General features: G+C 42.3%; 3 protein-coding genes across 6 annotated transcripts in view; 1 reads left to right on the top strand and 2 right to left on the bottom strand.

The window, feature by feature from the left end:
• Positions 1–958: 958 nt before the first annotated feature.
• LOC132260274 (hyccin) lies at positions 959–14088 on the bottom strand. Of its 2 annotated transcripts, none has more exons than XM_059758289.1 (4): positions 13443–14088; positions 12357–13104; positions 11108–11224; positions 959–3993 (listed from the first exon to the last, which is right to left on the bottom strand). In XM_059758289.1, exons 1-4 carry the CDS (start codon positions 13590–13592, stop codon positions 3407–3409), a joined length of 1602 nt encoding a protein of 533 aa, XP_059614272.1. In that variant the 5' UTR covers positions 13593–14088; the 3' UTR covers positions 959–3406. The 2 variants fall into 2 exon arrangements, with proteins under 2 accessions (XP_059614272.1, XP_059614273.1); XM_059758290.1 differs by lacking the exon at positions 959–3993 and adding an exon at positions 7118–8572.
• A 103-nt stretch (positions 14089–14191) lies between these two features.
• On the top strand, positions 14192–16893 carry LOC132260273 (rab5 GDP/GTP exchange factor). The gene is made up of 5 exons (XM_059758288.1): positions 14192–14384; positions 14463–14531; positions 14595–15078; positions 15149–15809; positions 15868–16893. The coding sequence occupies exons 1-5, from the start codon at positions 14309–14311 to the stop codon at positions 16720–16722; spliced, it is 2145 nt and encodes a 714-aa protein (XP_059614271.1). The 5' UTR covers positions 14192–14308; the 3' UTR covers positions 16723–16893.
• A 1244-nt stretch (positions 16894–18137) lies between these two features.
• Positions 18138–27123, bottom strand: part of LOC132260271 (methylcytosine dioxygenase TET) — a 51609-nt gene continuing 42623 nt past the window's right edge. For all 3 annotated transcript variants that reach the window (XM_059758286.1, XM_059758285.1, XM_059758287.1), the window contains 7 exons: positions 24801–24929; positions 23007–24737; positions 22557–22936; positions 22161–22324; positions 21467–21986; positions 20593–21397; positions 18138–20529 (listed from right to left, as the gene is read on the bottom strand). In XM_059758286.1, coding sequence (XP_059614269.1) covers positions 19828–20529; positions 20593–21397; positions 21467–21986; positions 22161–22324; positions 22557–22936; positions 23007–24737; positions 24801–24929 — 4431 coding nt within the window. In that variant the 3' untranslated portion in view covers positions 18138–19827. The remainder of the gene's footprint in view (positions 20530–20592; positions 21398–21466; positions 21987–22160; positions 22325–22556; positions 22937–23006; positions 24738–24800; positions 24930–27123) is intronic.

The raw sequence follows: 27123 nt of genomic DNA, 5'->3' as shown, positions 1-27123 counted from the left end.
ATTTATGCAGAGACATTCAATATAAATCGAAAATTTCTCATTTTAGCCCTGACGAAGACTAAGGCATAAATAAAGAGACAATATTGATTCTGAGGGGGGAAATTTAATAAGACAGAACAAGAATGGTGTCTTATTCATCGAACCATGCACAATCTAAATATTCGCAAATTGATTACGGCTCCCTTATGCCACCCCACAAATCACTAAACAACCTCCACAATTGAAATAATTTCCCTCATTCCTGCCTTATTAATTTTCACTGTCTTCGCTTTTCACGCTATTTCTCCATTGCTCCGCGCTTCCTGCTTCCCAAGACAAGAAATCTATAGTTCAAAGACTCTCAGGACTGAAAGAAAACCTGATGTTTCCTATTTATCAGTTCATCACATAAAATTGCTGATAGTTGTGCTATTGTGTTGAACAGGAAGCAAAGATTCGGCGATTAAACACAACCGCGAAAGTGTGATTAAATTTCCCAGAATCCAATAATAATAATAATAATAATAATCACTGAACTCTCAAGGAGGAAAAATTCTCCATGAATTATTTCAGTGATCTTAAATTACTCATCATCATAATGAACCGAAAGACGAGTAATTAACCACCTCTTTTCTACAGATTCTAGCCAATTTCCACACAAAGGATATTCAATCGAATTCTAAGTAATTAACCATCAACAACCTCAGCAAGCGCGTAAAAGAAGAGCGGGAACTTTTCGCGATTCGGCGAAAAAAAATCATTAATCACCTTTCACTGTTGAAAAGTTGAATAAATTAATTGATTTTACCCATTTGCAAGTCGCCCTTCACGCTGAAATTCATCATGCTGATTTTTTTCTCCTTTCAAATTTATACCTAGAAATTGAATTGGAATCGAAAAAGTTCACAAAGTTGGAATTTCGAGAATTGAACAGTGTGGAAAAAAGGTGAAAGGTTGCCTCAAAATGAAACGCACTTGATATTTTTCAATAACCATATAACCATAGTATATATTTTTTAAATATATCATTCTTCCTCCTTATTTACATTTTAGATTCACTATATATATATATATATATATATATCAGTATAGTTTTTAGGTATCAACAATATCAATTCTCCCTTTCCAAATCAATGCACAGATACTTAAATGAATTACTGTTTCCGGATTTGTTCTTGGATCTTGCTTTAAACTCTCTTCTCGTCCACTCTTGAAGAAATCCTAACGGACTGATTGAGGAAAAATTGTGTTTCATCAATTGAATATCTTTCAGTTAATAATTACATCTTGTTTATTTATTCTTCTTGCATTGAGAACACAAAAATCACAGTTCAACATTGATATACTTTTTCATTACTTCTTGTAAACTATTTTCTTTTTAGCTAATATTCTCGATAAATATCCACATATTTTTACAACATTTATAATTTTTTTTGCTCATGTGCTTTTTTCTCCATATAATTTCGATGATCTTGCAAATTTATTAAATGTCAATCTTTTTTTTTTATTATTTTCATGTGGAAGCGTGAAAATGAAAAACAATATTACGCAGGATATGTTAAAGGATTGCTATAGTATTTTGTTGATAGATAGAAAAATGTCTGTATCGAAATCTACGTTCACAGGAATAAAAGAATTGCAGCAAATACCAATAATTAGTTAATTTTTGAGCTAAATGTACAATCACACTATATAATTTTGAAAAAAGTCTGATGATTGGGAAGATTAGTTTGGATACAAAAATTGCAGATAAACTCATTTCTTCCATTGAAGAAAGTGTATTTCTGCCATTTTTTGCCCTTAAAATTTAATAAAGAATAAAATTGATGCGCGCCTACAACCTATTTTTTATCTATTTATAATTTACCTAATCAACCAAAAGATTCTCCACAAAGTTTAATTTAATTTCTATGTAATTATTTCATACCGAGAATTTATACACAATTAAATTTTTCGTCATATTATTGTCAACGTGATGCAAAATTGCCCCGCAAGAATAAAATGTGTTTGTTTATATCGAATTTCAATGCATCGATCATACAAAAAGTGAAGAGTGAAAAATTCTCTCTGTCTCTCTCTCTCTCTCAATTTCAAAATCAACCTGAAAGAGACGATTTAATCTACATTTTAGAATAGAGCATTAAATCCTTTAGTAATGAGACAGACTACAGAATAATTACACCGATTAGAATGGGTAAACAATGAAGAGGAGTGTATTAAATCCAAAGATAAACTAAATTAGGGGCAAAATATTCATGAAGGATCGGAAAAACCGGTCCTAAGGAAATAACACTGAGACAGTGAGACGTTTACAGACACTTCCGGGGTGGGTTTTTTTGTAAATTAGCAGAATGAGAAATGACGAGGGATTTTTCCTCCCTAATGAACTGTGAGAAATGTTTCAGAGTCACTCAAAAAGAAAAGAAAAACTACACATTGAAAGTCACAATTTGATAGTCGACATATTTGGTCGAAAAATTGCTAACACACTCTCGTCCTTCATCATAACGATGAATAAGATAAGTGAAAATGGTGGGATTGTACAAAAGAGGTGGAAAAGTTCTCTACGAGAGAATTTTCTCACTTTTCCTCATTCATCAAATTTCTCTTTTCTCTCTCTCTCTCTATTTCCACCCATCATGAAATGCACCACATTGACAAAATGGGATGTTTTATTCTCCTCTATTTGTATCACCTAATAAAAAAAACAGACACACGATGACAGGGACAAAAGATAAGACACCCTAAAAGGACTCTCTTGAGGGCAGGTTTGAAGGTTTCTCGAGATGACAAGACACTGATGGAAATGGGGGAGAATGATTCCTTCTTCACGCTACTTCTGTCTTCCCTCTTCTCATCAACACTGCCCGGCTAAATAGGGAGGATAAATATTCAACAGGTTATAATACAAATACTAAATACATCATCTATTTAATCTTCACACTCTTCTGCAAAATTTATTCTTCATTGCATGCATTGCTTATTCATTGTTCGTCCGATTGATTTCTTTCATCCAAACAACAAAAGAAACAGTGATTAGCATGAAAATACATCCGTCGCGGGATGATTTAGAGCATCTTTTCTTCCTTATTTATGTCAATATTGGAAATTCAAAATCACCGCGCGAAAAGCTTATTTTCATGTCAAATCTCTTCATGAATTTATATTTTATTTACCAACACATGAAAAAAAATACCGTGGAAATAGAAGATAAAATTTAAACTTCTTAAAGCTTAACAAAATCCCCACTTGAATCGCGGCCAAAACATATGAGATAAAATCCAAATTATTGTCAATTTGCTGTGTTGGTGTGAAAAAGACCCAATCTTTGGCCGTTCTTAGAACCTTCGCTTCGCTATCAAAGACAACCGACTTCTGCTCTTCGCACTCCCTCCAAAACCATCTCTGCAGAATGTGCTGAACTACTTTACACTTGACTTATTTGCATTTTGGCCTCAATGGAGGGTGCTGAGGAGGAAGCCATGGTCATGTCTGTGCCCGAATCCACCGATTCCGTGTTCTCCAGACTATCGCTCACTATCGTCTCGGCCTTTGCATCCCCACCGTTGGTCATCACGCCCTCCACGGGTCCATTTCCCACCTCAGCCGCGAGACTCTTGGTCCTCGTGGCCAGATTCGGGCTCTTGTCCCCATCAGTCGTCGTGTCGCCGAACTGCACAATGTGCAGCGACGCATTCCGGGCACTGGCAATCTTCTCCTTGAGGGCAGACTTTTTCGACGGCTGCTGCACCTCCTTCAGCTCCACCGATCCATTCTTCGTCACCGCCTTCGAGCCGACCTCCTTGTCCTTATCCTTATCCTTCTCCTTCAGCTTCTTGAAGCCCGCGGCAAAGGGAACCTTGTGACTCTTGGGATTGCTACTCCTGACCGCCGAGCCGCGACTCAACTGTGGCTCACCACCCTCAGGTGACTCCTCAGTGATACTGACAAGACCCGCACTGGCCGCCACTGCAGCTCCACCCTCGTCTTTGGGTGCCTGAATTGGTATGTCGTCTGCAAAACAATTGTTCGTTTGTTTGTCTTTCTTTCTGCTCTTGTCGTGCTAAAACATAATCCCTCGCCTCGATTTGCATTGTGTCAAATTGTTCAGAGCATTGTTCAGAGACAAACGGGCACAATTTTCATACAAATCAAAAAAGATTTTGCAGCAAAACAAGACAAAAAACAACGTCAGACCATTCTCAACACTCACACACACTTTAGCATTTTCTAATGAATAGAAAAAGGCAAAAGAAAACTGCCACCATTTGATAAATGCATCCTGTGTTCACCGCAACCACGCACAGACACGCACGCGACACTAAGCCAGCATCACTGGTAGATTTGTTAAATCGCCAACACGTGGAACGACCACGTCACCTGACCAGACTTAATCAACCCACGGCAAGAGAGTGGATCACCAGAAATGACCTCATTCTGTATGCAACAATAGAGCGAGCTTTGCTACGCCCAATACATTATGGCTTACGAGGACTTCATCACATCAGCTTACATCATTTTTTGCTCAAAATCTGCGCTTTCCATCAAAATATCCTTCGGCAAACAATCTGATAGTCTCGCTTCTGTCATTTAACCATTTGTTTACCTTGCAAACACGCCAGCAGGAAAATATTATTGTAAGTAATGCAACAGAGACAAATATTGCAAAATCATCTCGTAAAATTCGTTCAAGACATTGTAAAACTATTCTTTGGGAAAATCCACTCAATTATTTCACCAGAAAAATGAGTTTTGACAATGACAAATCAATTATTGGCAATTGTGCCGAATATTTATTCTCTCGCTTGGCTGTATCGATAAATAATTTCTTGGAAAAGCGCCACAATTGAAGCCCTTCCAGGTCAACTAAAGTGCAAATATGTTATGTTGAGATGTTGAATCACTCAAGCCTATAATGGTTGTGACCTAAAACTAATTCCAACGTCATCATTGAGTTTCATCCACTCTAACTCAGGTCAGAACTTGGAGGAGAAGGGAGAAAAGTGTGTCAAATGCTGTGAAATGTACAAAAACACAATCATATAAATTAATTGGGACAAACCCCAGTTCAACGTATTGCGGGAGAGAAAACGACACACAAACACACACACCCCCTTTCCGTGCTAATCCGGGGGTGCAATAACATCAAATCGCACTTGCAGAATTAACCCACGCAATTGTCGATGCGAAAGTGCAATTGTTTGATGGTATTTTAAGTGACACATTAAATTTATAACGACATCTTTCAATCAATCTCACATAAAAGTTCATTGCAAAAATGTCGAACGCATTTCTTTTCATAAAATGCCGCCGTCAAGGATTTTTCAATTTCAAAGTGTTGCTAAATCGACACGTTTTGTTGATAAAGTGAAAAATCCTTGAATGTGTGGAAATTTAGAGAATTTTCCACCAAATGATGGAAATGTGGAACAAAACTAGGCCAAAATAATTTCAATTTCAATTTGAGGTCAAATTCATATCCAACAAACTAAATTGCAGTGTAAATTAGATTTCTCTCCATATTGTTGCTCTCTCTCTCTCTCCACTTCCTGACCAATTATAATCTTCTCATGCTTGTTGGAGTCATGGAAATGCCTTCAAAGCATCCACTTTGTCTGCAACATGAGTTTCACAGGGAAAAGACAAGGGGTTGCTAATATTGGGGATGCAGTGTCACTTTTGTTTCCTTCTTCCTGAATCTTTGGCCTATTTACAGCGTTTTTGCGGTTGTTTTCGATAAAAGAAATAATTATTTCATCTTGTTGTCTCTTTCTTTGTTACTTATGAAATAATTGTGCATTTTTTTTTAGCTGAAAAGTATACAAACACCAATTGCTGAAATTCTTGATCTTTAATCGGATATTTACGGTACTACGCAAAGATTTTACGATAAAACCAGTGTGAAAGTGGAAAAACCTCCTAATTTGTGCACATAAGAGAATCTTTGGTAATACTAACGAAAATCTGTTGTTAAGAGTAGAGAGAAAAACCATAAAGTGTCCTTTAATCGTTCCAAATTATTCATAAACCTACCCGCAAAATTCTTTTTCTACCCCCAAAAGATTAAAAACAATATATAATTCCTTTTTCAAGTCTTCAAATGATCTCCAAACTCGTTGAAATAATTCTATAAATGCCCTAAAATCTATTTTCAGATCTAAAACTTCCCCCAAACAGACAATTTCATACCTAAAATATATTATTCTCCCTCATTTTCCACTCTTTTTCTCTAAAATTCCGCACAGAATTCTCGACTGCGTCATTTTGAATGTAATTTCTAAGATCTAAATCTGAGGAACGGAGCTTTCTTCGAGACGACAGATGCTGAAGCATTCAAAATCAATATTAACAACCCCTCGAGGAGAGAGACAATTAATCTGGCATTTCATCGTCGTAGACATAAAGATGACAATTCCATTCAAATGTCAATAATATAATTCAATTTAGAGAGACTGAACGGGTCAATGTCAGAGTCATTTTCATCAAATTCACACCTTTCATTTATCCTTCTCCTCGTAATCATTTGACCATAACACGTGCATACGAAGCGTCATTGAGATTTCGTTATTTGCATTCGCTCATCATTCACGCTCTCCTTCTCACCTCCACTTTCTCGTCCACACAATTTTAATCCTGGAATAATCCGTGCTGGTGAAAGACCCCGCACACCCACGCTGTGCTGACAATATAGCTAATCAATATGTTGCATTTGCAACATATTGTTCCACATTCGCACACACACAGAGAAGAAGCAAGAAAACACCATGCATTCCATAATGTCACTATTCTGTAGTCATTTCAATGAATAATTACTGCAAAATGTTATTAAATAGACAGTGAATTTCTGTACAATTCCATAAACATCTCTCTTTTCATGCTCACTATCATCGATGAATGTGACTCTCCAGGAAATGAATGAAAGAAAACGGAAAAGAAATTCTTATCAACACGAAGAGACGCATAAATTCTCTTAATCACCATTCACAGTAATAAGAAATCATCTTGTCATGCTTTACAAACCAAAGAAAAAAGTCATATTATATCTTATTTTATTTACATTTTCAAAATCATTCAAAGAAAATTCATTTTATTAGTCAATAAATTTAAAGATAAAGAATGTGGAAAGAAAAAACCTCCCTTTATTACACAATTAAATTCCATAGTATTCGAACACTTTGCGGGATTATTTACATCCAATTTGCTCTAAAAATCACTCATTTAGAGAGAAATCGATTCTACAATGGCAAAAAATGCAAAAAACTCTTTAAAAAGGAAACAAAGTGTGATTTTGGGTAAATTTTCTGCGTAAAAAGAGATTCCTTTAAAGCACGTGTCTCATATTCACTGGCTCGGAATATAATCAGAGTCTCTCATTCTCTCTCTCTCATCTCGACTTCAAGTCCATCAATTATGTCACAGACGACATCAATCGATGCTTTTGCTGATTAATTAAAGAAAAAAAAAATATCCACAGTATCCAATAAGTAATTATAAAATATAATAATATCAATTAAACCGAGAATATGTTCATCGTCTTGCAGAAAAATTGCTCTTCGAGGTAAAATCAAAGTGAAAAGATGCGATTCACACAATAATTGATGTTGTTATCTTCGTTGACAGTTTGAGCATTTTCTTTTAATGTGGACAAATTAAAGGCAATGAATCAACTTCAGCACTCTTGCATGACTTTGCGACATTTTGCAGAACAATTAAATGAGAGACTCTGAAGCGTAACAGAGTGAAATGTGAGACAATATCCCGTAAGGGTGATTTTGTTCAGGATGTACGCCAGACCCCCGAAATCCTCACGGTGGCCAATTGTGAAATCATCCTCTAATCGATCTCGCCTCTCACTCTCTCTCTCTAAATGAATTTGCGTGACAATGGCACTCATTAGCATATCTCCGGCCGCCACCCACTGTCGATCTCCCCTTCGTCATCCGCCCTAATTGCACACTGATGACTCTGGAGAAAATCTATCGAGCTTTTCATGTGAGCCTCGTGTGTGTCTGCAAGACACTTTCTACGTCGCATCTCATCTCCACCTCTTCCTACTTCTTCTACTTCAGCAATCCACTGTTGGACTGACCCACGTGCACACTCGCCGGACGCACACTGTGCTTCAGACTCTGCATGGAGTCCAGCAGAGCCTGCAACTCATCACCCGAGTCGTCCAGCAATTGGTTCCTATCCTCAATGGCCTGATACAGACGCGCTCCGGCACTTGCACGCACTTCCGCCCGCCTCGTGGGCGAATCCCTGGGCGATGGTGTCTTCTTCCGGCGCACCGGTGACGCACTCGGCGATCCATTGCGCGTCCTGGACGGCGAATCCTTCGGACTGGAGTGCCTGGACGACGATGCGGACTTTCTCGGCGACTCCGGCTCCTCCTCAATACTCATCGACTTGCCGCCAGGATTGTACTTCCAGCCCCACGTTCGCCAGCGCTTCGTCGAGGCCTTGCGCGCCCCCTTCGGGCTCCCCCCATTCGTCACATCGTAAGGCACATTGTCACCCTGTGGCTGCGTAGGCTGAAATCCTCGTGCTGGCTGACCCGATGCCACCATTAAATCCTCCACCACTTCGAGATCATCTGAATTGGAATCGAACGCACGATTCGCAATAAATTCACAATTCAATTTCAATTTAAGCTCAATTTCTCCTCTCCTTTCTTCACTCACAACAATTTTACTTTACTTTACTTTATGCACCTCCTATTTTCTTGCTCTCTAGAATGTGTGTTTTATTTTCTCTTATACGTAAATATCTGTGTGTGTGTTCTGTACTTTGTGTAAGAGTGTGTATTTGTTTGCATTAACACATATTTTGTGATTGATTTTTTTTAGCTTTCAAGTCAAGAAGAGAAACATCATAATTATTAGGAATAATAGTGATACAGCGAATTAAAACGGCAGCAGCAACTGCACAAGAAGTCTGTAACGCATTTTAAATGTCTATTGTTGCAAATAAAAATTGTTATTATGTGTGTTATCAACTCGTGATTGTACATTTCAAAAAAACAAGTTCCAAAGGAAAATACAGAATGTGGCGGAAATTGTGCAAAACTCCAGATGATTTTTCACTCGTTGCAACTTTACGTTTATGAAATTATGAGTTTATTTAATACGAATTACAGCTGTAAAAAGCCATTTCTTCATAGCTTCTTTTGTTGGTGTTTTTAGGGTGATTTTCGTACAATTTCTGGCCATTTTGCACCACGAGGAAGTTAACAAATGTTCTTCAGTGTGTAAATGAAGCGCATTTTTCCGGGTTCCTCAAGAAACTTCTAGGAGTTTTCGACTATTACTGAGGAATGTTTTCAACGTGAAGAAGTCCAATGTGTCAAAAGAACACATTGGACGCGTTTCCAGATTGTTCAGGAAGATGTTTTCGTTCTGACATTTTAGCACAGCCGCATTTTCGTGCGTGTCACGACATGTACGCGTGAAATGTGTTGGGAAAACAATTAGTTTCCTTGAAAAAGGTCAGTCGATGTTCTGAAACACATAATCTCAAGTTGGTGGATTGAAAAGTGCTCAAATGGCGAGAAAAATCCAATAAAAACATCATGATTGTCTATTTCCTAGGTTTCAACGTGAATATTCCGGCTTTACTTGTCTTTAAGCGTTCTTGCAACACTTATTAGTAAAATCACATTTATGACAGCTTATTAGAAATGGTATGAATGTAAAGTTACAACGAACTTTAAAATGTCCTTTCATCAATATAAAAAATCACAAGATAATTAGAAAACATGAAAAAGATATCATCTCAACTCTTGCACTCCAACACTTTGTAATTCCTTTTTCTGTTCGCGTGACCAAAAAAAGAAAAAAAAAACTGGGAAATAAACTGTGATTTGTAAAGGCTGAAGCACTCAAATATAATATGTTCTTTTACCAGCACAATTGGATTTTCAACTTATTTAGAGGATAATTTAGGCAAGAATAAAAAAAGGAGCGATAGAAGAGTGTATTTGTGTGATGATCTCGCAGTGAGAGAAGAGAATATTATATGAATATAAGCCAGCAGCAGCAGCAGCGTAGCAGAAGGTGCCACGACAACGTGACATTTATCCAAGTAGAAAATCATTTAATGTGAATGTCTAACGCATGAAAATAAGAAATTTTCCCTCCGTCTTTCCTCTTTCTCATCTAAAAACCCACCCACCCACTGTTGTTGTCGTCGTGAAAAACCGCAAAGAAATAAACACACTTTGAAATCATAATCTCAAGTCAATTATTGATCTTCCACATTTTTTTCCCCCATTCTTTCTTCTTATATTCTGCTCATCATTTCATCTCCTTCATGAGCCAATTTTTCTTCTTATTTTAACCCGCCTCGTCATTGCGTTTCCAGCAACATTTTATTTTCTGGTACAAAAGGCCTTCTTTTGTGCAAGAAGAAATATTTCTATCTATTTATAGAATAATTTACACGACTAAAAGGCTAAAAGAGATAAATTCGAAGCGTTCTGTGTGGAGAAAAAGTAAAAGTTCAACAAAAAAAATCGGCAGCAAAGCAAAATAAAGATGCTTCACAAGTTTGTCCTTTTCTCAAAGTCCTTCGGCCAGAGGTCAAAGCCAGAGAAGATGACTTAAATTCCTCATACGCACAGCATGCAAGCAAAAGGATGGAAATTACAAGATTCCTGCCATTGATAGGGATCATCATCCAATACCTGGATAAAGCGCGCGCACACACATTCACAAGAAATGCTGATAGAGAGAGAAAAACACCCAAAAGAAGAATGCACATAAAAAAGTGGGATGCAATCACATGCAGTATCAATAAGATTTTTGAGGGTTTTCTCGCCACAACATTCCACACGTCGCAATTGTGGGTTCACAAGATGTGGAAGAAAATCGTCCTCAGTGAAAGAAAAAACACACCAAGAAAACACACACAATGTACAATAAGAAACAAGAAAATGGTTGTTTTTTTTCTTCAAGAAAACACACATCGAGAGGGAGAGTTTTCTTGTTTTGCGCCTAATGCACATCATAATTTTGTCATGTCAAATTACTTTTTTTTTTTTTGGATTTACACCTAAGAATTTTCATAATTCCGTCGATTATTGCAAATTCAATGAGCGATATTCAATGAACTGTCACCAGAAATGACTTACCTGGAAGCTTCTTCGCTCTAAACGAGGCATTTGTTATCATACTCTTGGACACAGTCACGGTGGTTTGCGATGGCGTGAGCGCCACACTAATTCCCATTGGACCATCGCTGGGTTGACCTTTAAAGCCACAGGAAAGAGAGAGAGAGAGAAACACTGGATGAGTCAAATATTCGCATCGCAAGACAGTGTGAAGGACATCGTTTGAAAATAAAAAGTTCGGTAATTGATTAAAGAGAAGGTGAGATGAAATTTCTGCGTAAACACTTTAATGAGGCGCGAATGTCGGTCTTTTCGCCCAATTAGACACGTTAGAAACGTGAGACACAAAATGCCACACAATATTGTCATCATTATCATAATTATCTCTATTGTGTGATTGCACTTTGAATTGTTGCCTCATCGTCATTATGCATTTCCAAGAAAGTGAAGTGATTAAAGACAGTTTTGACGTCAATAAACTAAATTTAAAGCCTCATTATTTGCCTTCATGCAATCAATCAATATAACTTAAACATTATTTCTCAATTCGACGGGTGAATTGAAAGGTACAAAAAGTCGATTTTTCACCGTTTGCGTCTTATATATTCTTGGCAAAACATAAGTGTTAAAAGAATTTAAAATATATGCAAAGATCGATCATCTTTTACGCAACGTACATTTTTTTCTAAGAAAATTCTCTCAAAAATTGCAGTCATTTTCCTAAAATATTCTTAGACTTTGAATGAAAACAATATTTGTCATATCTTTGAATTTTTCCACCTAAAAACTTTAGAGAAAAGTTCATGCAAAATATGAAAAGTTGATTTTTTAGAGCTTGTTTGGACAAAATGCGCTGAAAAATAATTAAAATCGACTTTTACAAGTAATATTTTCAGTTTTTCTATTAACTTTGTCATATTTCAGTCAAAAATTCTATTTAATACCAATAAAAGCTACTGAAGAAATTCAGAAAATACTTATTAGAGTTCAATTTTAGCACTATAATGATCGATTGAAAGATGTTTTGAGCGTCTTGAGGAAAATTTAGCAAACCTCGCAGCGATCATAAAGCTAGATTTCGACTTTCCATAGTTTTCACGGATTATCACGGGAAAATCTAGAGCCAAAATATCTCTCGACATAATTAATACACCGACCGTCTTTTGATAAGTCCCTATAATACAAATTATTGCTGCATATCTGCCGCCTGATAAGCGCAGATAAGCAGCAATTCCAAAGTCTAGCGAGAAGGAGAAAACAGAAAACTCACCGGAGGGATTGACATGCAGAGAATTCTTCACTGCATTTGTGACTAGAATGGTGTCGGGAAACATTTCGAAGCACGCCCTGTTGTGAATGTCCTCGATTGTCTGGATGGCCACCGAGGCGAATTCATTGAACATGGCAAAATACACGGCTTGCAGAAGCTCCAGGAGGAACGCCCCCGACACTGGGATCCTCGGCAGCGGTCGCATGGCCACCGTGGCGTTCGGGTCGGTGCCATAGGACGCCCTGTGCGCGTGACCCACGCGCGAGAAGCCCTGATTCACGAGCTGCGACGCCGTCCGGCACAGATGATAGAGCGCCGGCTTCTGGATCTGGCTCAGCTGCTGATTGTAGACAAACATGAGCGCCGTCATCACTCTGAGACGGTTCTGGGCATTGAGGTGCTCCAGCTCGGGCATGGGGCCCCACGACACGTCCCTGTTGCAGTTCTCCTCCCACCGGCGCAGATCCGTGGCGTGCAGACTCTTCTCCTCGTGGTAAATCGAGGCCTGAGCTAATACTGGCATGCGGAATGACACGACGCGCGGCTGACCGTCTTCATTGCTGATCTCGATGTTGTAAATCACCAGCAAGAGCATCTCCACGCTGCGACAGCTCTTCTTGTCGCCCTGCGACACGGCGTTCAGGTAGTTGTAAATGAGAATCGGCACAAATTGCAGCGTGAATCGGCGCAATTCTGTCTCGCTGGACTTGTAAAAGCTGTAGAATTGATTGCATATTGAATGCAACAACTGAAAAGAGAGGACAAGAAGAGAGTGTTTCATTAGCTTTCACTGTGACTCAACAGCTCGATTTTAAAGCCTTGACGAAAGGAAATTAAGAGAAGGACAAACTCAAAACTGTTAAGCACTAAATACTGGAAAACTTCCGCATCATTTGCATTTCCTTTCCAATCAATTTGTCTGGTTTTTCACCCATAAATCCTCAATCACTCTTCGAATAGTGATTACCTCATCAGAGCCCCAATTAATGCTTCAGAGCGTGTCATTAGAGTGAAATCACCTGCGATGTTAGCAAAAAGTCAGAGACCTTGAGCAACATCTTCAAAAGTGATCTTATGGAAACTCACGTCAGAGTATTTGTGCCTCTCATTGAGGATGCTGAACAGGGCGCTGGAGATCTCGTGGTTGTGCTCATGCTGGGCAGCGAACGTCCGGATCTCAGATGCGTCCAGCGATGAGTAGTCAGCAATCCAGTCGGCAACGAGTGACTCCGCCATTGGGCAACTCACTGGCACATCTCAGGCTTCAGCACCACGCTGTTCTCCACCCACTGCGAGGCCCAGCACTGCGAGAACCCTCAAGTGAGCACTCACTTTGAGGACGTTCCCGTGGAAATGACGGCGGAAAAGTCACAATCACGATTTCGTGGGTGAGAAGCTGTTGTGTGCAGAGAAAAGCCAGCAAAAACACCTATTTACACCAAATGTTGCGGATTTAACACAAAGCGAGGGTGTGATATCAATCGGAAAACATCACGCCCAGCCACAGAATCAATTAGAATTGCACATTTTCTCATCCAGACACACTAACAATTTTCTTGCAACCATGATTTTTCCCGTGACGTTTCGATTTGCGAAAATGATGTCACCGAATTCCCACAAGTTGGCGCTGATGGTTGAAAGAAGTTCACGGTGTAAAAAATTACTTTAAGCAAAATTCTCACATGAATAAATAAAACAGCAATAAATTATTGAACATAAAATATTGTGATTAGGCCGAAAATAATTCTTTTGCGTCTTTATTGCTTGAAAATTAATAAATTACGTAAATTACACTCACTCAATACTCCTGATTATTTCCGCTATGTGGCGCCGCAGTCAGTCGTGCCGTCAAATTTGGAAAATAATAATACTGTGTGCTGCTTTTTATGTGATGTTTCTGTGAGATTTTGCGTGCTAAAGACCAAAAAGGAGAATCCAGGTGATCTGCAAGGATGTATCTGATGAAGACACCAACTCTCCGGATAGATAAGAGTGATTTGGAGTGCCGAAATGGGTGTGGATTTTATGGTGAGTCAGACGAAGAAGAAACTTTCCCTGACATTGAGAGTTTCCCTGCGATTTTCTCTTTCTCTCTCTCCCGCCCAGGAAATGCCCAATGGGATGGATTGTGCTCAAAGTGCTATCGAGATAGGAATTCCAAGGGACCCAGCAAAGGTAGAAAGTCGTGAACTCTTCGCGAGAGCAGAGATTTCAGGGGATTTTGTTGTATTTTCACAGCAAAACATCACTTTCCGGGCATCCGGAGTGCGTCAGAGGTCAATAGACATCCTCACTTGTCGCGTCAACCAGCACCCGTGCCGTCGTCACATCCGCCCGCGCATGATAAGCTGAAGAAGCGGAACATCTTGGAAGTGTTCAAGAAGTCACCCAATGCAAAGGAGAGCGCGGAGAAGAGGCAACACGCGAAGGTTCATCCGCTGGACAAGGCGGAGTTGGAGTACGCGGAGGCGCTGAAGCAGCTCAAGCTGGCGGATGAGACGAAGAAGGAGCTGAAGTACTTGATCCAGATGTTCGATCAGCTGATCCACAAGAAGTACACTAGCTACAATGTGGAGAAGATCAGCGACAGCGTCCAGACCAGCTACATTAAGATGTCTGACTACATGGCCATCGAGGGATCACCCTTTGAGGGCACGACGCCTGAGCAGAAGGAGGAGATGCTGGATTTCTTCGAGAAGTGCGTCATGACGAGGAATCACAAGTGAGTTTGAGAGAAGAGAAAAGTCCAAAAAGCCGACGACAAGGCATTGATTGTTTCTCTCCCTTTTCAGGATTCTCTTCTCGCCTCCGTTCACCAACGATGAGGAAAAGGACTCCGCCATTCAGTCACGCATCCGCCAGCTAAGCTGGATCAATGCGAAGCACCTCCTCTGCACCATTGACGAAGTGAACGCAGAGGTGAGAGATCTCGTCTACAGTGCAATCACGGAACTCGTGGCGATGGACAGCTTCCAGTCGCCACAGGAGAAGTTGGAGTGCATCGTGCGCTGCTGTCGCAACATCTTCAATCTGCTGAAGCACACGGGCAATGGGGGCCCCGCCAGTGCCGATGAATTCCTGCCGGCGCTGATTTTCGTGGTGCTAAAAGCCAATCCGGCGCGTCTGCACAGTAATATCAACTACATCACGCGATTTAGCAACGCGAGTCGCCTGATGAGCGGCGAAGGGGGATATTACTTCACAAATCTCTGCTGTGCCATCTCGTTTATTGAGAATCTCACGGCGGAGTCGCTGTCGATGGCGGACGATGAGTTCCGGGAGTTGATGTCGGGCGAGAAGATGTGCAATTCGGCGTGGGAGAGCGCCTTGCTGGCCTGTGAAAGTCTCAATCTCATCTCGGACAATATGAAGATCATGGCGGACCTCAGGAAGAGGAACGAGGACCTTCAGGATGGCATTGAGGCCATGAACAGGGACATGGATGACTTCAAGGTGTGGATTTTGTGCTCAAAATTGGATTTCTTTACTGATTTTCGCTTTATCTTTGCAGAATGAGATCTCACGGAAGGTGTCTGAAGTGATAAGTCGAACTCCTCTCGTGCTGAAGCCCATCCATTCGCGACAGAATTTGTGTGAGAATCGCAAGAGTGTTCCGAATCCTGTGGATTATGCGTCTGGAGGTCACTTTCAGGCGAATCTTGTGTCAGCGCTGAAGCTGGAGGACGCTCAGGCGCCAAAGTTGAAAGTGGAGACAGTGTCGGGGATTCCTTTGGCCAGTGTGGAAGAGATTCTGGACAAGGCTGAGCAGCCAGAATTGGAAACACTGGCCAGAAATCTCACAGACACTCTCGAGACGACGACGACGACGACGACGACGACCAAAGATGAGGGAATGTTGGGAACCATAAGTGCCAGCAATTCCACAGATCTTCTCTCGGCATCGCCCATCTTCGGCTACTCATCCTTCGATGTGAACTCCCTGGACGGCCTGGCGACGCCCGATGACTTCGTGCCCATTGACTTCAGCCACGGACTCACGAATATCAACTATGATTTCGACTTTTCCGACAACAGTGCTGAGAATAGTGTGGCTGAGGACGCGGCTGTGGACGTGAGATGCTCTCTGCCGGTCTCCAGGTCGGATCTGGAGGAGTTCGATCCACTTCTGGCCAGAGAGGTGGACGAAATGCCGCCACCCAAAGACTTGAAACTCTCAGAACAATGCGCTTCCAGCGAAATGCAGCGAAGCATCATTGATGGTGGGAATTCGCCAAATGAAATCCTCCTGCCGTCGCCGCTGAAGCCAATCGCGCCGGATTACAAGGGATTCACGAAGCAGGGACAGAGTATTCCCACAATTTCCTGCGACTTTGGCTCCTCAGCCGCCCACAATTCATCCAAGTGATGCCCTGAAGGCGCTTCAATACTTCACAACGAGGTGCTCTAGTCTCAACAATGCTTCCGGGTGAGCGCCCGGAATCCCTTCGCCCCTCACAGATTATTCCCCGCTCTGTGTTGTTCTTTTCAAAGGATTTATTTTGCCAAGATTATATGTAATAAAATCCACTGTTTTAGTAATTAACTAGAATGTGTTTTCTTGTGGTTTCTCAAGGGGGAAAAAAGTCGGTTTCTCAAATATTAAATTTATTTTTATAAAATAATTGTCTGCAAATGCGGTTTTCCAACTGAGAACTACACAGTTTTCTTCTTTCTGAACTTATCCTCTATGTTTTCTTTTTTTTCCTCAATAATACACAGAAAAAATGGTAAACTTATTAAAATTACTACAAATTGGGTGCAGATGAAGAATGATGTGATGTATAAAAATATGATGATTCTTCTTTTATTGCTATTTCTCTCATTATCTCATCAATTTCTTCTCATTTATCTCCTTCTTTTATTCCTAAAAAAAAGACTGCTTCTTCGGCAATAATATAATTTCATTTCTCTTTTTAAATTCTTAAATCTCTTTGATGGTAAGTCAATAATTTTTCTTGTTTTTTTCTTGTTCTTGGAAGAGTAAAAATAATGCGAAGGACATTTTCTTGTCGATTAAATAAGTTAAAAAAGATTTATTTACAAAGGTAAAAAGACATTACGATAATACTCTCTATGATTAATAATAAATTATTAAATTTAATATACTTAGTCACTGGGATGCCGTCGCTTTTTTTCATTTTAATGCCATCAATGTCGATAGTCTTTCATTTATACAAAATATAAAATGATCGGATGAATGAAGGGTGAATGAATGAAAATGGGAAAGGATGATTTTTCTTCTTCTTCCACTTCTCTCACTATTAAATTTGCTTTCGTTCTCAAAAAGGATATGATTTTATTTCTATCACTTGCACTTATTTTATTCTCTTTTTTTCTCTATGTTTCATCGTCTTTCTAATAACTCCTAATATTTTCTTGTTGATTGCCTTCATTTTTCATATTATTCTTGTGTTTATTTTCTTTATTTTTTTTTAGAGGAGTTACGCAAAAGTCAAAGGGAAAAGTCATAGTATTAATAATTTCTATAAGAAAATAAAATGAAATACACTCGGAATGGATAAATTTCATGTCTTTTCTCATCTCTTCATATTCATGGTAATGCTATTTTTTTTCCTTCAATAATATTACTTCTTTTTTTCTTTTAAATATCTTCAAACACTATTTTCCTCATTCATTATTACTTTCTTTACTCATTCTCATGTTTTTTTTTCTCTTTTTATTTACTCCTTTTTATTAAATATCCTAAGTTTTTCTCTCATCAGAAATATATATTTCTAATATTTAAATTCTAGCACTATATTTCACGTTATCCTCTTTATATATATATATATATATATATATTTAATTATCAATAAAAATCATTACTGTATTTCATTTTGTTTCCCCTCCACTTCACTATTCATTTCTTCATAATCATTGATAGAAGTTTATTACATCTTAAAATTTATTACATATTAATAGTTTACTTCAAATACTTTTATTAAGTTTTTTCATTCACAAAATATTCTTCTCTCTTTCCCACAATTTTCCAATGCTTCTCCTTTTCGGCTTCTTTTCTTTTTGGATTCTTACGCTTTTCTCTCTCTCTCACACACTTTGAATTTTCCATCCCAAATTTTTAACAGTCTCTATTTGTTTTTCTCTTAAAGTTCTTTAATTGTCGCTTTTACTCATGCATAAATGATCAGCTATTTTGTTCACAGTCCAAAGAAAGCAGACGTGTTAATTTTCTTCTTTCACTTCTGTTGGGGAGAATTTTAGAATTTGACTGGATTAAGAATAGTTTTCTATTCTTGTAAATTTTCTCTGGGTTGATTTTCATTTGAGTATTTCTCATATTTGTTTACTTTTAGTTTTTTGATCTAATCGATTCCTTTCTTCACAATTAGTTTTTCACCTACATTTTTTTTGTTTAAATTTCTACAGTATGGCATTGAGAAATTGCTTTATAAAAAACATTTAATTTCAATTTCATTTAATATATATATATAAATAAATTTGTCACATCGAAACGTATTACAAAAAAAAATGAATAAATAGCGCTAAAAAGAGGATCAAAGATAGACTTAATACAAAAAAAATTTGAGAATTATTAAATCAAAATTATTGTGTACACAATTAATAAAATTAATAATGATCTTTTCCTTACTTTAAGACAAATAAAAAAAAACAACACACAAAACATGGATTATATGGCCAATAAGTTCGATAGTTTAAGATTGATGTAAATTTTTGGCTTCTTTGCATTCTAACTTCCTCTCACACTAAAAAATTAACTCTTACACCATTTTCGCTAATCCGAACTAAAATTATCATATTTTACTCACTAAAGAATTTTTTTTTAATTAGAGACTTTAATCTCTAACGACAAAACTTTCTTAATAATGCCATTCAAGCGAGAGTTCTGAAGTGTTTTTGCTGGCTTTTTTTGTAAATCAATTTTGCAAATTTAATTTGTAAGAATCATTCATTTGTAAGAAAACTATCAAGCATTTGGACTAGAATTTTCATAAGTTTGCAGAATGTTTTTTGAATAACTAAAATTTTCAATCCATTGGACAGTTTTGAAAACTTTCCACACATAAAATTGATGCTGCGAAGAGAAAAAATGATATTTAACAAACTGATGTTCTTAAGAAATGCAAAAATTGACTCCAGAACTTCGCTTGACGGCAAGATGGAGCTTTTTTTTCTTTTTATTAAAATGAAATCATCCTTAAAGTACACAAAAAAATTGAAAAGACAAAAAAGCGCGCGCGCTACTCGAAGTTTTTCTCTACTTTGTACAAGAGCGCAAAATTTTTTTTTTTTTTCAGAAGAGATGCTTGAGATCCTGGATCGTCGTAAAGCAGGAAGAAAAAGGATGCAGAGTGTCTGCATGGCAAGATATCGGAGTGTCGAAAGAAAGTATGTTAACAAGATTTGTTCCTTTTGTACTTCAGGCATCGATTGTGTCCACATCGCGTCGCGTTCAGAAAGCCTCAATCAGCTTCTCGAAGTTCTCGATTGATCAAGTGGTGGCCGCCGCGCCGGCCACGGGACTGGGCGCGCCGGGCTCCTGGTACGGCCCCGTGACCACGCACGGATGCATGGGGAATTGCGTGGTCCACGACGTGGTCGTGAGCGTGGGTGCGCGCATGGCCATCTTGGACTTGGAGCCCTTGCGTCCTCCCTTCGCCTCCTCGGGCTGCTCACCTTTGCCCTGATGCTCCCTGGGCTCCTGCTTCACCACACCACCCACGCCGCCCTCTGGCGCAGCGCCGCCGCGCGCCTCCTCGGCCGCATTCTGCTTCTTCTGACGCATCTTCTCCTCCCACTCTTCCGTGCCGTGCTTGGGCCTGTTCAGGTTGCGATGCTGGTAGAAGATGAGCGTGATTCGGGTGGGATTGAGCCGATTGGGACGCCGCAGTGCCGTCGTGGCGTGCATCTCGTGCTTGGCACACTCGAACAGCACACTTCCGTGGCCCAGCGCGATGGCCACGCCGCCCATCTGGGAGTCCTGGAAGCACTCCAAGTTGTCGTTGATTTCCGCCACTTCACCAATAGGTTCCGGCTTGGGCACGATCTCCGCCTTGGGCGGCATCATCATCGGCGGCGGCGCCAGCGATGACGTCTGCGGCGGATACATGCACCAATTGGGGGCCGATGGAGGCGCTGCCGGGGGCGGAGGCGGCGCTGGGTTGGGGTACATGTTGTAGTGATGGTAAGGAGTCTGTGAAGGAAAGGACACTGATCAGCACACGCTCTGGCTCATCTCTAGACTCATTGAGCATACCTGCGGGTATCCGAAGTTGTACCGCAACTTCTCGTTGCCGTAGTAGTCAATGTTCTGGTAGTGATCGTAGGGCGAGTAGGGCGGATACATGGAGTAAGTGTTGGGATGAGGATATCCATACGATGGCGGATAGTCCGGGGCTTTGGGCTTCACGAATCCCGTCTCCTTGTACTCCTCCATGGCGCACGTGGGCGCCTTTGGCTCCGCCGGAACGCTGGGACTGAAGGCGGACGATCCTGAACTGGGCAGTGTTGTCGAGTCGGGATTCTCCTCACTGCCTCTGCTCTTCACTTGCTCACTCCTGTCGCTGTAGCCGCCATACTCCGGCCACTGGCCGTAGTAGTTGCGCGAGTCTATGTAGGATCCTGTGTTGTAGTCATAGGAGTAGGGCGAGTCCAGGACTGTGCTGGATATCTGATTACTCTGCAGCTGGGCGTCGGTGAAGTTGTCTATCATTGAGGCCATGTTCAGGAGACTGCTGTTGGAGTTCATCATGGAATTCACGGGAGCCGAGAAGGCACTGCTTCCGCTCTGTGGCGTCGACACACCCACATTGCCAGGCGTTGAAGATCTCGGCGACTGACACGAAGCCGGTGGCTGAGCATTCTTCCCACTGTTTCCCTTCTCGCCGGCGCCCTTGCCTTTGGTCACTTTGCCACTCTCCTTCTTCGTCGGCCCCTGATTGACCGGCGGCGGCGGTGGATCTGGCACCTCCTCTGGACCCACATCCTTGCCATTCCGCTTCTTTCCGTGCCGCCGACAAGGCTGCAGCGGAGTCGATCGGATGCGAACTTCACAGGGAAATCTGTTGAATAAAGAAATCAAAGTTAATCCACACTATTCAAATGGCTCTTGAGATTGTCCAAGGACTCACTTCTCGAGGACCTGAACTGCACCACTCTTGTTCTTGTCCTTCTGTCCATCGGCACTGCCAAACTCATCCGTCGTGTCCATCACGTACAGCGGAAGCACATGAAGCTGCTCATCATCGGCAGAGGATGGCGGAACGCCGGGCGGTCGTTGCTTCAGCAGAGCCACCTGGACAGTGCATCCGTCCTGCATGTTGTGCAGATCCCGATGCGCATGCGCGCAGAAGTCCATGCACGCCGTGACGCCGGAGAAGGGCTTTCCCTGCTTCAATCCCAGTCGACAGTCCGGCGCCTCGCGCTCATACTTGCACTGATTCTCGAAGGCCTTCGGCGTGGTCATCACGTACAGCGGCCCAAGCATTGTGGCCAGAATGTTCATTCGCTCCTCAATCTCCGCCTCTTCCGTCTTCACAGACAGCCTGAACTTGCGCACCGTCTTCGATCTGGCATACTTGCAGCCGTTGTAGTACATCGACCAGGAGCACCCAAAGCTGTAAGACGCCCCGCAAGTCTCCGGGTCCAGTCCTGAATCAAGAGAGAGATAGAGAAGAAAAATCGTTAAGTGTTGGCAAACACAAGCAGGGAAAAAAGGCTTGAAGTCTGTTTATCTTTCTAATGGGATTATCCGTGCGCAGTTGGGATTCGCAGCGGAAAAAAGGGATGATTTTTCACACACAGTAGAAGACTTAAATCCCTCACCTTGACAAGCACATGTTCGATTCTCATTTGTGGCGCAGCGCCTCGTTGTGGGTAATCCGAATTTATTGAGCTTATGAATCAACATTTTGTACACACTGTCAGCCTCATGGGTGGGAATCCCGTCCCACGCTACGATGCACACCACAATAAAGGACGCCTGGCACCTGTGCAGAAATAAATCACCTCACTGTTATACCAAATTAGTCACACTCGCTCATGGGAATTTTCCAGTCATGTGCTTTTACACATAAAACCTGGGGTTGTTGCAAAAGTAAGTGGCAAGAAGTGTGGTGAAAGATTGTGAGGAATTTCTCAAGACAGTCTGTTTGTGTTCTTTTTGGATAAGAAAAAGGTGTTAAAGTGTGTATAAAATGAAAAATAACCTGACCAGCTTACCGATGCCCCTGTCGCCTCTTAACCACACACAAGATCTTCTCCTCGGGATCAGCTCGTCGGATGATCCACTTGGCCAGTGGACAGCCCTGACTCGTCTTCCCCTCTTTGCCCGTGTAGATGATCTTCTCAATTCTCAGCTGCCTTCCGGACACACCAATTCTCGCCTCCATGTCGCTGCGGAGGTCCGACAGTGTGGCCGCCGCTCCCAGATGAGTATAGTAGCTGCCAGGCTCCGGAGGAGTCTTGTCCGATGGGAAACAGTCACAGTCAGGCACTTCGGGCTTCGTGTTCTTCTCCGTCCGATCCACTGGTGGCGGAGGTTCCTCCTCCTTCACCACCGGAGGCGCTTCTTCCTCCTTCTCCTCGCCCTCCAGGATGATCTGGAAGTGATCACAAAAACCACATTACATTAACACCGCCTTGGCGATAATTTCACAGCAGAAAACACACCTCATCCTTCGTCTGCAGACCCACACACGAGCCATCCTTCAAGTGTTCAGATGTGGGAACAGCTGTGCTGCCTTTGCGACAACACGAGAATCCCGACGGATCCTTGATGGCGGCTGGTCCTCCTTCGCCCAGAAACGGATATCCAGCCAACTTCTTCATGTCCACATTCTCAGGACTGCAATGCGGATGCGCATCGAGATGTGTTCTGGTCGGAATGTGGTATGTGTGAGCTGGAATCTCCTTCTCAAAGTTCGTCTGACACGGCAATTCACTCTTCGCGGACTCGCCGGGAGGTCCCGAAAAGCCCGCCACGGAGAAATCCGTGGTGTTCTGCGGCGTGTAGGTTGGGTAGTTGGGATAGGTTGGCGTGGGAAAGAGAGGATCTGAAGAGTAGTACGGTTGAGTGTAGCTAGGAAACTCCTGGACCGGCTGCTTCTGGTCACAATAGTCAGCGTACTTGATGAAGTTCTGGTAATTCCTCTCATATCCCTCCAGCTTCACTTGAGCCGCTGGATTTTGCAGCGTCTCCGTGGGCTCTTGCTTAATACTGGGCGGCTTCTCCTTGATCCTGGCACTCGCTCCAGGCTGATGAAATGCCCCGTGAGTGCCGTCAAATGACGGCGGATAGAAGGTGTTCGTGTAGCTGAGATCGCCATAATTTGGGTAGTTGAAGTCTTTTCGTGTTTTCTCCTCCTTCTTCCTGCTTGCCACTTTTGGCATCTTCAGCGCATCCTCGGCAGGATCGCCTAAACTCTTCTCAGCGCTGTGCGGCCCGAAAGGGGCCGCCAATAGAGCATCCTGTCGCTGGAAGTCCTCCACTTTGGGGGCCTTCCAGCCCGTTTCGCCACCACCCCCGACAGGCTCCGCTGGCGGACACCTGTTGTCGTCAGTTAAACTAACGCCGTCCCGGAGATGGTGGCTATACGATAAAAAATGACCGGTCTGTGAGGATTGGCCACCGTTGGCTCCAGCACTGCTGCCGCCCTGTGGCATCTGGCCGCCTTCCTTCGCGTCGCCCTTGCTCAGGATCATCGTTTTCAACCTCGTGTTGAGATTCACCCGATCCGACTGGTTGAACATGTCACTGCCGGGCGGATTGGCCGGGCTGCTCCAGCCCCACTCGCTGTGCTGCGGCGACATGGTGCTCATGGAGTTGCCATTTGACTGATTGGGCGACTGCTGCATGGCCGGACTCATGCCCGGATGCTGGGAATAGCCCAGATGGTGGTTGGGCGACTGCGGCACCGCTCCAGACGGACTGTTGTGCGGCATCTGCATCTGGGCGCCGCGATTGGGGGACTGTGGCACTTGCGGAGGGTGCATGGAACTGCTGCCTTGCTGGCTGAAGTGCATCTGGCCAGCCTGGCTGCTCTGCGCTCCTGACGTGCTGCCGCTAAAGTCGCCTGAATACCCGTTACAGTTGAGTGAGCGCGGCGGCACGCTGTTCACCCGCGGATATCCAGGCAGTTCGTTTCCCGACACATCCTTCGCCACCGTGTTCTGGGTGGGATGCGGACTGGCCAGCAGCACGGGACTGGGGCCCGCAGACACCTGGCCAGCGTACGTCACGCTGGGCGCGAAGCTGACACTCTGCAGCGACACCTGATTAATCGGCGCAATCTGGTTGGCCTGGAACTCATATCTCTGCACAGGAGTGGCGTAGGTTCGACCGTAGCTGGGATCGAAGCCGATTCCAGTCTGCACATAGCCATTTGGCTGGTATGTGTAGCTCTGCAAGACAGTGATTGAATTCAAATGTTGCCACACATTCTCCCCTTGACCAGAAAACCTCACCTGCGGTTGGAATTCAATAGTGTTGAGCGGAGTTATTGCCGGACTGTTTTGCGGTATTTGCTGAATAAATTGATTCTGCCAACCTTGCGAAGGATCCGCCTGCCAAGTGGGGTAGAAGGCCATCGGAGCCTGCAACAGAAGACACTTTCTTATTCCTCCAATTTATTCAATTTTCCCAGATGCCAATATTGCGCCACTGAGAAGATATCCAATATCTTCTGCTCTACAGAGACAATAGTCTCTGTAATTGGAAATTGTGAGACATTCAGGTAATTGTGCATTGTTGGTCGTCTTTCTGCAAAGTCTCAACTTCACACAGACCGCAAAAAATGATGGTCTAATGATGGAGAAATTCGATCAAAAATATCACAGTACAAATTGGGGAAAAACGGAAAAGCGAATTCACATTGATTTGCTGCCATCAGTGTTCCACTCTCTAATTGCCAACGAGGAGCCTCGACATTCCACGGACAAGAGGGTGGGGGAAAAAAACGAGCTTGGAAATATATATCAGACCCATTAATATCCATTTATTTCACCTGTCCACTGCCTTAAAGTAAGGGAGTGATATTTCATTGGCCGCCCTCGGCACTAATGCCGCTCACCCTCAGACTCTCTCTCGTGGAGGCGCCAGGTGGCTCAGAAAAATCACCCAATTTCCCCCCTCCGACATACGAGCAAACTTTGTATAGTTTTGGCCACCAAAGTACTTCTTAATTTTCATTAGAGCCATAAATTCGGTGCATTTTTCTCGCAGATTTTCATAAATTCCACCCCACAAAAACGCCACACACACACAAATGGGGCGCGCGAGAAGAAATGGGGAGCTCTTAGTCTGATTTATGATGGCTTTTCTCCCGAGGAAATATTGGCGGGAAAATGGTGCATCCCGTTTCATCATTATTTCATAAATTCCCAGGCCTTGCCGAGGAAAATCTCGACCATAACATTGGCGTAGTGGAGCATCTGGCGTGCCAGGATTTTGCACAATTCGCAGTGAAACAATATTCAGCCGCTACGCCACTGGATTGGCACTCAGGATGTGAAAAGTAGCCAGCGAGTGGAAAGATGCCAGGAAATTTCACATCTAAATTTCTCACCGCAAGCTTTTGTGGATTTCGAATGGCCAAAAAGCTTCCCCAAGAGTTTGAAGAAAATTACTGGGGCGCGAAGCTCACGATGTAAATAGCACAAATTCAAAGAGATTCCTTGGTTTTTCACTCTCTTTCGCCAGAGTGACTGTGGTTTTAATTTGATTTCACCACCCATAATTCCATTATAAAATTTTAATTGGACGCATTCTCAGTTCCTCCACTGCAAGAGAGCTTCGACTCTCTCTCCCACCGCCCATCGGCAAGGAATGGTAAGTGTGTAAACACAAAATGTGCTGGCGAATGTGTATTTTGCATATTTAATGTCTTGTACTGGTGGCTGCGGAGTTCCATAGCAGCTTCTAGCGCTTTTGCCTCAAGGCGAAATTGACTATATCTTCCTATATCGCCTCGCTGTAGTTGCGACAATGGGGCGAAAGAGAGAGAGAGAGCTTGTGATGGTTGGAAATCTCCTCATATATATGTACCCAATCGCTGCCTCCAGACTATTGGCAATTTCAAAAAGTTTCTGCTTACATAGGAAATTATAACCAAATATTTCATTTTCATCATCATCTGCAAACGCCACAGTCATAAGCTTCGCCTGGATCTCTGTGCTGAATAAATTTCCACGCTATTTCCCCGAGAAATTCTCGGGAGAAAAACCAACAGAATTCAATCAAGCTCACCAACACACATCTCTCCACTCAATATCTATTACCCAATTCAACCCCATCAATACGGGCGGCACAACTCCCATAGTTCTGGGGGGGGGGGGGTAGTTCCATCCCTCACCAAGGGAGTAGCAGCGCAGCCCGAGAAAAAAAAACTAGGATGAAAGCAGAGTGTCGGAAAATAGTGGCCCTAAAATCAATACAAAACGGACGCGCAATTCTTTTGCAACACTTCCCCATTAAAGTTCTCCCTCAAATACACTCGCGCGCAATTCTTAAAGCACAAAAACGGCCCTTTTCTTCTTTCACACCCAAACTAATTAGCATTTTAAAGGAATGTGCATCCGTGAAAGAAAAAAGAAACTTAATTGAAAAACCCACCCTCAACATTTGCTCTCCTCTCGAACTCCGCCAACAGCGAGACGAAAACCGGCCGAAATCCCCAGTTTCTCTTGTGCTGAAAACAACCCCTCTCTCCACCCCTCGACTCGCAGCATAGTTTTTTCGCCGAGGCGCTCCTCCGCCTCTCCCCCCAAATGTATGTAATGTATGTAATTC

Source organism: Phlebotomus argentipes, unplaced genomic scaffold (genome assembly GCF_947086385.1).
Source record: "Phlebotomus argentipes unplaced genomic scaffold, Phlebotomus argentipes genome assembly scaffold_18, whole genome shotgun sequence".
Taxonomy (NCBI): domain Eukaryota; kingdom Metazoa; phylum Arthropoda; class Insecta; order Diptera; family Psychodidae; genus Phlebotomus; species Phlebotomus argentipes.
The sequence above is the reverse complement of the archived record's forward strand: the minus strand, read 5'-3'. Positions and strand labels throughout refer to the sequence as shown.